The sequence below is a fragment of the Sinocyclocheilus anshuiensis genome, unplaced genomic scaffold, assembly GCF_001515605.1.
Source record: "Sinocyclocheilus anshuiensis isolate Anshui unplaced genomic scaffold, SAMN03320099.WGS_v1.1 scaffold425, whole genome shotgun sequence".
Lineage (NCBI taxonomy): Eukaryota > Metazoa > Chordata > Actinopteri > Cypriniformes > Cyprinidae > Sinocyclocheilus > Sinocyclocheilus anshuiensis.
This window is the reverse complement of record NW_015537947.1, coordinates 11,136-23,768: the sequence shown is the minus strand read 5'-3', so window position 1 is coordinate 23,768 and position 12,633 is coordinate 11,136. Positions and strand designations below refer to the sequence as shown.

The following is a 12,633-nucleotide window of genomic DNA, read 5'->3' as shown; positions in this document are numbered from 1 at the left end:
AATGACCTAGTATGAGAGCCTGTTCTAGTACACCCCCAAAACAAAATCAAGACTTTGTAAAAGAGCATAATAGTCATTAGTTTTAGTCAAGTTTTGTTTACAAATTAGTTAGATTTCTCTGTTGTGTTTTTTTTTTATTTCTTTGAATTGTAATTCAGTGTTTCCTCTTTCTGACATTCCAATTCATATTCTAATTAAACGTCCTGTGGGTCCTGACCAATTTGATTCGAATTCAAGCTCATAAATTGAAAAGGATTCTTAAATTCTGAATTTTGCCCAACCGTGGTAAAGAGCATTTAAAATTCTTAAAGGCACAGTTGTACACAAAGCAGCCTGTTCAGTTCTGAGGTTCACAGAGAGGGTGGAGAATGGTCATGTAAAATTCAGTAACAACCAGTTTTGGTGCACAAAATGATATAAGTGGACCACAGGGAAAAATATAAAATGATTTTTTTTTTTTTTTTAAAGGTACAATTTAAGTTTCGCTCCCTTATTCATGTCTCACATGACAGAGTGAACCTGTGAAACAATTATAAAGGGCCATGCTGTGCTTTATTGTCGCCTTTAAAGCATTTCGAAGTAAAAGGAGCATTCTCTGTGTGTCCTGCTGGGGAACTGTCTGCTCAAAGACTCAATGGGACCAGTGGCTCTCTGGCGAGATGCCAGGCTGCTCTGGCAGAGCTCTTCTAAATTAACAGTCTCTCCGGCTGCTCCAGAGGGAGGACGTCCAGGGCCTGGTGGTCTTTCCTCCTGAGGTGTGGAGCAAATCAAGAGAAAAACTCCACAGCCTGTGAATTACAGGCTTAACAAATCAGTCAAGATTGGTTTCTCTGAACCTCAGAAGATGGGGAGACAGATATCAAGTCTGGGGGGGATACTGCCATTATGAGCTGAGCATCTGTAGGCCAATCCTCCAGCTGCACATAGTTATCCCAGAATCCACACTGAGGTAATTATCTTTCCTCCCCTGTTGTTTGGAAGGGGAGAATAAGCTTTGGAAAACTCCCAAGGCTTGGGTACATCTCCAGAACAGTCTGTCCAAGACGCATAAGATGTCTTTAAAAGGCAGAGGGGAAATAATTAGCCGCAGGTGAAAGACGCCCTTGAGCAGAGCAAATCATTTGTTTTATTTAGTGGATTTTTTTTTCGCAACAGCCATTTTAATTAGCTTTTAACTGTCAATGAAACAGTTTACAGTTGTTTTTAAGCTGTGTCTGATGCATTATGGTATATGCTGCTGTTTAAAACAAGATTAAATCATTTGCACACATGGTATGGCCTCAGACTGTTAGTTCTAGTTGAAAGCTACAATAACCATGATATTTTAAATGCTGTACTGGCTAATGAATTCACTGTGGACCCTTTTTCTTTCTCAGTGCCTTCCTGTATCTCATGTATCCATGGAAACAACACAGTCATTATGAGTCATTCACCATAACCTGTTTTTGGTCTGAATATTAAAAAAGAGGAAAATAATAACAGATAAAGCGGGCATTAGCAGTGCTTAGCTTTTAAAGTAATTGTGTTCTACTTTAGGCATTGCAAATGTATTAACATAAACTGAATTGCCTTAAAAGACGCCTGTGGTGTTAATACTAAAGATCATTAATTGAGTGCATTTACCACCATTAGGTGAAGAGATACAGGAAACAGGGACCTGAAATGTTGATTTATAACAAGACAGAGACCATTTTGTCCACATGCATATCACACTGTTCTTTATTTTGTTTTTATCTTTGTTTTCCACAGACAGTATCTTTCTCCGTGTGCAGCTGAAGTCACTATTTCAGGCTTTAGGACTGTCAGAAGTATTCCAAGCAATTTCACAACAGTCATGAGTTTACAGAGAACTGACAGTCTCTTCATAGGAGGACTTCCTCTTCTGTATCCACCTTATAAAGTAAGAGTTAATTATGTGTGTTATTTTTAAAGGGTCACATCCTGAGTAAAAGGTCATATAATGTAAACTACCATTCAAGTAAAGTAACCATTCATGCCAGTAAAGACATTTATAATGTAACAAAAGTTACAAATAAATTTACAACATCGATAATAAGAAGAAATGTTTCTTTTTTTATGTTTTTGGGGGGGGGGGAAGGTGTTTCAACTTAAAAGTGTTAATTCTGCCTTTAAAAAAAAGTTTAATCATATTGAACTGTTTTAATTGGTAAGTTATGATAGCTATCACAAATATATATATATATATATATACTGTATATATATAATTTTTTTTTAACCTGACATTAATTTTTTACTATATAATTCCACCTTGAAATTGGAGAACTAGAGTTAACACTATCTTTAGCGTTAAGATAGTGACATTACACTTTGTTAATGACTGGAAAGTTTGAAAAGTCACTGTAATTCTTAGGCCAGCTGGGAACTCTGATTATAATGTGGAAACAAGGAAAGATTGATGGTTTGCCTTTGTCATGTTACACAATGACCTGACCAGTTACCGCAGAGACACATCCGACTTAAATTGGATTAAAATGGACATGAATTTTCCAGTAATTTTCAGGTTACTAAAAATTGGTTCAGAGGGCTTCAAAGAACTGTCAAGGTCTACATATTGACAGTGATAAAGCCCTGAGAAACTAGCAGGCACACTTTTCATTTTCCTTCAGGCGGCTAGAAGCAGGTCACGGGCACTTGAGATACTGTTAGGAGAAGAAAAAGGAGAGGTTGAGATGTCTTCGCCTAGACAACAAAGATTGGATCCATATGCTTTTTTCTCTTTTCATAGCGCTGATAATGAAATAGAGGGGTTTTTTTGTTTTGTTTTTTTGTCATCAATGCAGTTTATCCTACTGGTAATGTTGTTTGAGCCATTTATGTCTTATTTGAATAATCTTTATTGCATTTAAAACTATTCAGTAGCATTTGTGGCATTTATAAATATATGTTTATTTAGTGAAATTGTCATTGTATTAATAAATATGCACGTTCCTTTATCAATTTTAAACAGATGCTAATGCTATTAAATGTTTTATGTAACACAAAAGGTGACATTTCTGAACAGTCCTTATGCAGCTTGTGACATACAACAACAGCTCATAATGTCCAACGCCTGTTCAAAAAACAAAAAAAGGCAAAAGTGAAAATTGAATCTGTGAATAACTAAAATGCAAGTATTTTCATCACACAAAGCATTGCATTGTGTCAAGACTTAGAATGTAGTGCACAAGTCATGTGAACTAATTTTGTTGATGTGTGTTTTGTCCTTGAGAGCCCTTGGTCACTATGAATTGTTGTATGGAAAGATTTCTATAACAATTGTTTAGCATATCTACTTTTATGTTCCAAAGGAGAAATAAAACAGGTTTGTTTGTTTTTTTGAACGACATGAGAGTGAATAAATAATGGCAGAATTTTCATTTTTGGGTGAACTTAATGCCTGAAAATGCAACCTCTTTGTTGTACGGCACTTTCTTCTCCCAGAATAGCTGCTTTGTAGCCATTTTTCATTTTCACCCTTAGGCCTGAGATGTTTTTCTGTTTTCCTCTGAAGAAACTGCTTGAGACTTTGTTGTTGTTCGGTGTTCCCTCAGGAAGCTGAGCCTTTCCACAACTATACCGGCTGCATTGAAATAATAGAAATTAATAAGATCAGAAGATTCCGTGTGGACCATGCCATTGCCAGGAACAATGTTGACAACTGCAGGTAATTAAACCTGATTTTGCATCAGGAATCAATACAGTTTTGGGGCAGTGTTTGGAAGTCTAAATTCATTTGAAACGATTCATATTAGTGAGTCAGTTTGCTCAAAAAGAAATTATTCTCTGATTTGTCACAGTAAAAATTCTAGTGTAGCATTTGTACCTTTGCAGTTCATCACTGTTTTCAACTCTCACATCATCAGCATATTAGAATAATTTCTAAAGGATCATGTGACTCTGAAGACTGGAGTAATGGTTGCTGAAAATTCAGCTTTGTGATCAAATAAATTAATAAATTACTATTTAAAATATATTAAAATAGAAAACAGTTATTTTAAATTGTAGTAATATTTAACAATATTACTGTTTTACTGTATTTTTATCAAATAATTGCACTTTTTTCAAAAAGATAAAAAAATTCCCAACTCCAAACTTTTGAAAAATAACAACAACACCACAAAAATCAACTTAAAGGGGTCATATGAAGCGATTTAAATTTTTCCTTTCTCTTTGGAGTGTTACAAGCTCTTGGTGCATAAAGAAGATCTGTAAAGTTGCAAAGACTAAAGTCTCAAATCCAAAGAGATATTCTTTATAAAAGTTAAGAGTCAACCACGCCTGCCTAAAACGGCTCGTTCTAACACGCCCCCACATGTCTACGTCACGATGTGGGAAGATTTGCATAACGCCGCCCAAATGTTCACGCAAAGAAAGAAGCCGTAACTTTTATTCTCGCTGTAGTATTGTTGTTGCCGCCGCCGCCGCCATGTCGTGAAGGCGCTGTGTGTTTCGTTGTGAAAGTGAAACTACTTTGTTTAGCCTTCCAAAAGAGGACGCTATCCGCTTCGTCATGCCTAGAGCTGATCCATGCTGGTCGCTGAGGAAATACATCAACTTTGCGCTGTGGATCGCCGGATCGGCTTTCACCGTGGACGAAGCGGAGTCCAGCCCGGGGTCGTCACATGTGGTTGCCGCAAGCCCGCCCGTCACGCCGTTCTCAAGCCCACCGGCTGCCGCTCACTCTAGGCCTCCGGCCTCCGCTACACCAAATACACAAAATAATGTTCTTTTTAGCAACATCATATGACCCCTTTAAGATAAGTGTTTGTGTTTGTAATGAAATGTAACCTTGCCATTAATGTTTGTCTATAATGTAAAGTTGTCTTTAATGTTCTTTTAATTAATTTAGATTTTCTTTTAAAAACTCATAAATGTCTTAATTGGTACCTCAGATATTTGAATTATCTTAAATCCAATCCAGGTAAGTTTATGTTTTCAGTTTTTATAGAGCAATATTAAACTTTGCAGTTCATCACTGTTTTCAACTGTTACAGTACATTCTATTTTTTAGGACCATTTCAAAATAAATAAATAAAATGTGAATTTTTCTGTTTAATGCCATTAAGATTCATTCATTCATTCAAAAAGCCTCATTGTTATTTAGCTGTATAAATACTGCTATGATTGAATAATAAATTACATAATCTGTTAGTTCTGAATTTGAAAATGTATATTTTAAGATTTTGCCCCTTGAAGTAGCTGCTATGTAGGTTTTCTTTTTTCCTAATATCCTACAGTGTAGTTAAATACTTCTTTAAAAAAATCAAAGGAAAGCTACATTTTCACTCCACAATGTTGCTGCCATAAGTGGTATTTTTCCTTCTTGCCTCATGGCTCTTGGATGTGCTATTTGCCACTCTTGTCAGCTGTCTCTCAAAGACAAAATCTATAATTTAGCACGTCACTTGAGTGCACAGGTGCTGTACGTTCATGCTGTGTGCAAATTGCTCATCAAGAGTGAGATTCTGGAGATGTTTAAGTGTTTGGCTTCACACATCATGTGTTATTGTTCCAAAGAAAATGCAAGCACTCATTTTGGCTTTTTGGCTATTTCTGTAAAAACCCTGTTTTACAAAGCACCAGGAAATGAGTCTTGAACAGAACCTGAAATTGGGAACCACACAGACTAGTTCATATTTAAATGAGGTAGATTTCCCCTCTCTCTATATTATCTTACTTTATTATTTATTCTGTTCTGTCATCTATATGGAATTGCAGTGGACTGGAGAGATGGGGTTTCCAAACAAATAAGACAATTTGTGGCATCTTACATGGTATAGTCTCACATGATTTGAAAGGAAACATTAATCAGGGACATTTGAATGATATATAGTTGTTCTCTGAGCTGATTTAGTGGTTACTAATTGGAGAAGTGATTGATATGTAGGCATAACTGTGTGTTTTGAAAGCTTCTTACTCTATCATGCCTTATTTGTTTAGTTATGATAATTAGGGTAGTTTAACAGGATAAAGTGTGCTTGTCCAGTCATAAATCATGGGTTAAGCTGAGTCAGAGAAACTGGTCAATATATTTTTTAGGACTCATTGTGATGATGCTGACATAAATTTCACATTGTCATGATTTACTCACACTCATGCTGTTCTGAACCCATAGCCATTCTTTCATCCATCTGACACAAAACGAGATGTTTAGCAGAATGTTGGACCTGCTCTTTCCCATAAAATGACAGCATATAGTCAAATAACATCTCAGATGTCTGAATTGATTTTTACTCAATGTTCCCAGCTGTCTTTAGATTTAGGTCATTATGTCCATACTGATGCACATCTATTTTGTGTTGAACAGGATAATTAATATAGATTTTTAAAATGCATGCGAGTATGGTTTTAATTTTACAAATGGGGCTTGTCTGTGTTGTGTGTAATTATAAGATATAGGATTGTGGACAAGGTTGCTCTATATATCCTTTGCCCCTCTTATAAAAACACTAGGGGGGATTCACTAAGAATGAATGTCACCCACTGATAGCCCTGCTTATTTGCATGTGCAGTCTGCATTGTTTTAGTGCCCGATTCATTAAAGGAATTATGCAAATCAGGTAAATGCAATTCCTGATCTTGTGGGTCATTTCTGAGTGTTAACACAAACACAAGAAAAACACAATGAGAAACACAAATGTCTGTCCATCCGTCCGTCAGTCCGTCAACAAGTTTTATCTTGACAAAACCTTTCTAGTTAAAAATTAGTTAGGTAAATTTCTTTACATTTCAAATTCATTTTAATTTTGTATCCTCTGTGCTACCTCAAATTAAATTCAGGAATTGATTTGGAGTTTAAAAGGCATTCTCAATTAAATTATGAATGCCACACAACCCACAAACATCTCTTTTAAATGACATTTCATTTACCACTTGCATTTTTACAGTAAATTGATGTGATTAGGCTCAGATATCACTGAGTTTCATGAATAAGTGCATAATTGTGAATAATTTGCCTGGTTAAACTGGATTGCTTGTGGTTAGTGAATTAAACACATGTGCTCTTTTGTGCTCTGAAATAATTATAAGTGATTACTGATTATCAGGGCTGGACTGGGACGCAATTTCAGGCAGGGAAATCTCACACTCATCCAGGCCACACCGAAAAAAAGAGGCCAAAATGGTACCTTTTGGGGCACAACAGCTTGTCACTGGAGCAGTACCCTTAAAAGAACATCTTTGTACCTTTTTTACCCCTAATAGGTACATATTAGTACCTTATAGTAATTCGTAAACATAACCCATTAGGGGTAAAAGGCAAAAAGACATCCTTTTTAAGGGTACTGCTCCAGTGACATGCTGTTGTCCCCCAAAAGGTACCATTTTGGCCTCTTTTTTTCTGTATATAGCCTATTGACCCACTACAAATTCTGAAACCACAGATAACCCTATTATTTAAATGGCCATCACATAAAAAGGTCTAAATCATTGGTCTGAGGCCGTGAAAAATAATTAAAGGTTGTCTCTTGAACTGCACCTTCACTTCCCTTTTTACTTTTCTTCATTTTCCCCAATATCTCTGTCTCTCCCTTTTTTTATTGTACCTGTCACTTCTTGACCAGCAGGTCTACTGTTATGAACAGAACTGTGTCCACCTTGTTGCAAAACGACCACCTCATTGCAATTTGTTATCACAGAATGTTATTTATCTTAAAATGACTTAAATACCCGAGATTTAACAAACCTATATTTCATACAAATATATCAAAACAATTTTCTAAAGTGCCTAAAAGTCAAAATCAGTACAATATCTTTTTTTGGAAAAATCCTAATACTGAACACACTATTGCATTATTAGGTTGTGATATTTTTGTGTTGCTGTCTGCTCAAGCTCCCTCCCTTCCTATACAATAAATCCATGAGAATATCTGTCTGATAAATTTATTAATGTAACTTTCCAATCGATAATGATGTCCTTTAGAACAGTATTCTGAATGATGTTAAAAATAGGGTGCCCCTGATAGCCTAACAGGTGCTAGCAGTTTAATACTCAACTAGGTTAATAAAGACAAAACTTAATCCTTAATCTGTATATAATCTAGAGAACAGTAGGAAAAGAATCTCGAAGCAGGATAAAAGAAACCACAAAGAAGATCAGGAAGTGTCATTATTCTAGGGTTAGTCCGTCACAGTTTTTTTTTCACCTGACATTTTTATGTTTGTAATTTCCAAACTTTGCCTTGGACAGCTAGAGTAAAGGCCTGTGCTGTGGATGTGCACTGGATCTATAACAGACATAGTACATCTTAAATCTATCGACAAAATCTATTCAGTTTACCTCCGCACAGGGCCGGACTGGGACGCAATTTCAGGCCGGGAAATCTCACAGTCATCCAGGCCACACAGAAAAAAAAGAGGCCAAACTGGTACCTTTTGGGGTACAACAGTTTGTCACTGGAGCAGTACCCTTAAAATAACATTTTTGTACCTTTTTTCCCCTAATAGGTACATAGTAGTACCTTATAGTAATTTGTACACATAAGGTACTAATATTTACCTATTAGGGGTAAAATGCAAAAATATGTCTTTTTTAAGGGTACTGCTCCAGTGACAAGCTGTTGTACCCCAAAAGGTACCTTTTTGGCCTCTTTTTTTCTGTATATAGCCTATTGACCCACTACAAATTCTGAAACCACAGATAACCCTATTATTTAAATGGCCATCACATAAAAAGGTCTAAATCCTTGGTCTGGGGCCGTAAAAAATAATTAAAGGTTGTCTCTTGAACTGCACCTTCACTTCCCTTTTTACTTTTCTTCATTTTCCCCAATATCTCTGTCTCTCCCTTTTTTTATTGTACCTGTCACTTCTTGACCAGCAGGTCTACTGTTATGAACAGAACTGTGTCCATCTTGTTGCAAAACGCCCACCTCATTGCAATTTGTTATCACAAAATGTTATTTATCTTAAAATGACTTAAATACCCGAGATTTAACAAACCTATATTTCATACAAATATATCAAAACAATTTTCTAAAGTGCCTAAAAGTCAAAATCAGTACAATATCTTTTTTTGAAAAATCCTAATACTGAACACACTATTGCATTATTAGGTTGTGATATTTTTGTGTTGCTGTCTGCTCAAGCTCCCTCCCTTCCTATACAATAAATCCATGAGAATATCTGTCTGATAAATTTATTAATGTAACTTTCCAATCGATAATGATGTCCTTTAGAACAGTATTCTGAATGATGTTAAAAATAGGGTGCCCCTGATAGCCTAACAGGTGCTAGCAGTTTAATACTCAACTAGGTTAATAAAGACAAAACTCTTTAGCGTATTTACAGATGAAACTGACCTGCACCTGAAGCCCTGAACAGGCATTCTTGCTACATTTCGCTGCTTCTTCTGGCCGCTTCCTCTCCTTAATCGAGTCCCGCGCATCGACTCTGTTCGAAACCGTCGTTTGAAGCGCGGAACAGACGTGAGCCGATTCGTACAGCGCAGCGCTGCCAGTCAAGACTAACCGATTTATTATTGATTTATTATCGTATGACAAAATCGGAAATTATCACTTTGGTACATTGAGAAGGCAAAAAATATAAAATATTATTAATAATAATAATAACTACAAACATTTTTAAAAAAATAAAACAGAGCAGCGGGCCAAATCAGCCTCCAGGCCACCAGGAATTTGCCCGGTGCTCCCGATGGCCAGTCCGGGCCTGCTGATTAATAAATATGCCCTATGGTAGTTCAGTTTTTAATCCTCGCCTTTTCAATTTGCTCGCATGTTTTACTGTAGGTCTCCATGGCATCACGACCCACCAGCAAACTCCACAGATTCCCCTCCTCAGTTCATCACAGTGGAAACCCCTCCTGACCGGCGTATCCCACCCACCCAGCCTTCACCTGTCTGCCCACAGGAGCTCTGTCTCAACAGCGGATCCTGTCGGCCCATCTCTCTGCCCAGCGGAGCCTCGTCTTTCTTTTGTGACTGTCCTCTGCACTTCACAGGACGCCTGTGTGAACAAGGTGAGACCTCTAGTTCCCCTCCACATCACAGCGGAAATCCTCCCTACTGAATTACTGAACTACTAAATTAGCCTACATCCCTTAATTTAACTCTAATGAACAGTCTAATTTGGTGTGGAGCTTTAAAACGACATTTCGGTTGATATTGTAATGATAGATACTATAGTACCTCACCTGCTAAAGCAGGCAGTGATCTCCCACCAAATGTTTTGGCTACAGAAGCGGTGTTGGAGGCAGATGCACGGCACATTTTCGCAAAGGAAAATGGAAATCTTGCCCTGTTGTTGGACCAGGGATCACTTTAAATAATTTGTGATGTGATTAAAGTAAGGTTCATGTAAGCAAGTTGTAATGTCAGAAACCCCTCTATCTGCTCACCTCTTGAGTCCTACTACAAATGAGATGGTGACCCTGTCACCTGTGTTCTCCAGATTCATTTTACTTCCTCTGCCTCATGCCAGGATAAGACATGAATGATATTAAATTCTGGTGAGTGGAAAGCCTTTACACAGTGAACCCAATTTGATATTGACTGACACTCAATGTACTGTATTGAACTGCAGAATATGGCAGATTATTTCACACTATAACAATTTACTCAACTCTGAACTGACAATGGACGTTCCTTTTATCAAAATCACCACCTTGTCACCACCAGTCGAGTATTTATTGTAATGTGCTTTTTTATTGTATTTTGCTCCAGCTCCTGCTGACTCACCATGTTTTGCCCTGTATCAATAAGCCAGTGCTCAGGTAAAGAGCTAATTTGCTGAGCTACAAGTTCATGTGTCTCTATTGATGTAACATTCAGATGCTCTGGCGGTGAGATACCTGGCTTCAGATTAATTAAAAATAATTTATTCGTCTCTTGTGTTTCTATTTTTGTGCACTGCCAGACATTGATTGATGTGTTTGTGAACAGATCAGTTCAGTTCCTGTATGAGAAAAAAAAAAAGACCTTTTCAGATGAAGCTGTCAGTATTTTCACATTTGTTTACTATACTGATTATGGAAAAAAGCTTTAGAGGCACAAAAATTTTATTGAGAGCTATTTTTTCACTCATTAAATGGTTTACAAAGTTGTAAAATATAACCTACATTAGAGGTCTTGACCTTCTCAGTTATATCCAACAATTGAAATGAAAGCTAAATCAAAAATGCCGTAATCTGTTGAATAAATGTTCAAACCATTTTTACAGTTTTTTATTTTTATTTGCTAATTATAATATTATAAAATATTATTATAACAATTTTGTTTAATTTTATAATGAAACACATAAATTTAATATTTCGAAAAATGTATTATTCTTTAATGAATATATATATATATATATGTATGTATATGTGTGTGTGTGTGTGTGTATATACTGTATATATATATATATAATATTCTTTTTATTTTATATTTTATTTATTTTTTGCTTTCATAAAATTTTGCCTATTTTATTTATTTAATGTTTATTGCTAGAAACACACATTAGGATTTTTAGTGGCCAAGTTTGGCTTCATAAATTGCAAATCTGAAAGAAAATATATATATATAGAAAATTACATATATAAAAACGTGTATATATATAATTAATATATCATATCATTTAGTTTCAACATTTTATAAAGGTTAAGCACCTCCTGTTACTGGCCATTTGTTGAAAATGAAGAAAAACTGCTACGTTTTTAGGAGCTTCTATTTTGCTTTTTTTAAGCTCTGTTTTGCACTCTCTGCATAGAAAGTTGCACTTTAAATCTAATCATATGTATAGAGATGACCATATTATACAAGCAAGCACATATCTGAAGACATCTTTGCTTTTATTTATATTTATTTCATTGAAAGGTATAGTAACATTACACCATATTGCATTCAATGCAACTGCTTTTGGAATAACTGATGAAAATGTTTTTCATTAAAACAAGGGGACCAGTCATAAATTCAAATTCTGATGGAAAGCAGTTTTCCAGTCCTTCCTCGTAGGTCGTCCTCTTTATTGTGAATGCTGGTTCCTAAGTACATTTGACAGTAGTTGAAAGAATCTGCTTTCTCCTTTTTCTCATTTTTGTTATTTTTTTCTTTTCCCAGGCATGCACAGCAGAGCTTTTAGTTTCAAAGCTGTATTGTTTTGTTTTGCTTTTTTTTTTTTTTAATTTTGACCATGTCAGCCTTATATAGCTATCAAATGGTCATTCAAAGTAGGAAAGACAGATAAAGAACTTGGAAAACAAACAAGCAAGAAACACTGCAACAACAGGCTTCACAGTGAATAAGATTAAGATAAACTAAAAAGATATTATAAGCATACCATCAGTAATAGTGCAGTTAATAATATATAAGGCATGATTAGAAGCATGACTAGGGTAGAAGAGACAAAATTCAGCGGCAATTAGTTGCATTTTCGAAATGAAATGCCTAAATTATCACTTTTATGTCATCTGTTGTCTATGAACAACTTGTCTTGACTATTGTTCACTGATTATTCTGTTAATATAACCTTCATAGAAATCGTCTCAGGTTACTTATGTAACCATGGTTCCCTGAGTAGGGAACGAGACACTGCGTCCTCTAGGGGTCGCTATGGGGAACGCCTCGTCGTGACCCGTGTCTGAAGCATACATTGAAAAAACACCAACTCGTTGGCCGGCGACAGCCATGACGTCACTAC

The 12,633-nt window shown here is 36.0% G+C and overlaps 1 protein-coding gene across 1 annotated transcript in view; it reads left to right on the top strand.

Moving 5' to 3' along the window:
• Window positions 1-12,633, top strand: part of LOC107664247 (neurogenic locus Notch protein-like) — a gene marked incomplete at its 3' end in the record, with an annotated part of 181,907 nt that overhangs the window by 161,016 nt on the left and 8,258 nt on the right. The window contains exons 33-35 of the mRNA XM_016454770.1: window positions 1,750-1,900; window positions 3,552-3,664; window positions 9,747-9,976. Coding sequence (XP_016310256.1) covers window positions 1,750-1,900; window positions 3,552-3,664; window positions 9,747-9,976 — 494 coding nt within the window. The remainder of the gene's footprint in view (window positions 1-1,749; window positions 1,901-3,551; window positions 3,665-9,746; window positions 9,977-12,633) is intronic.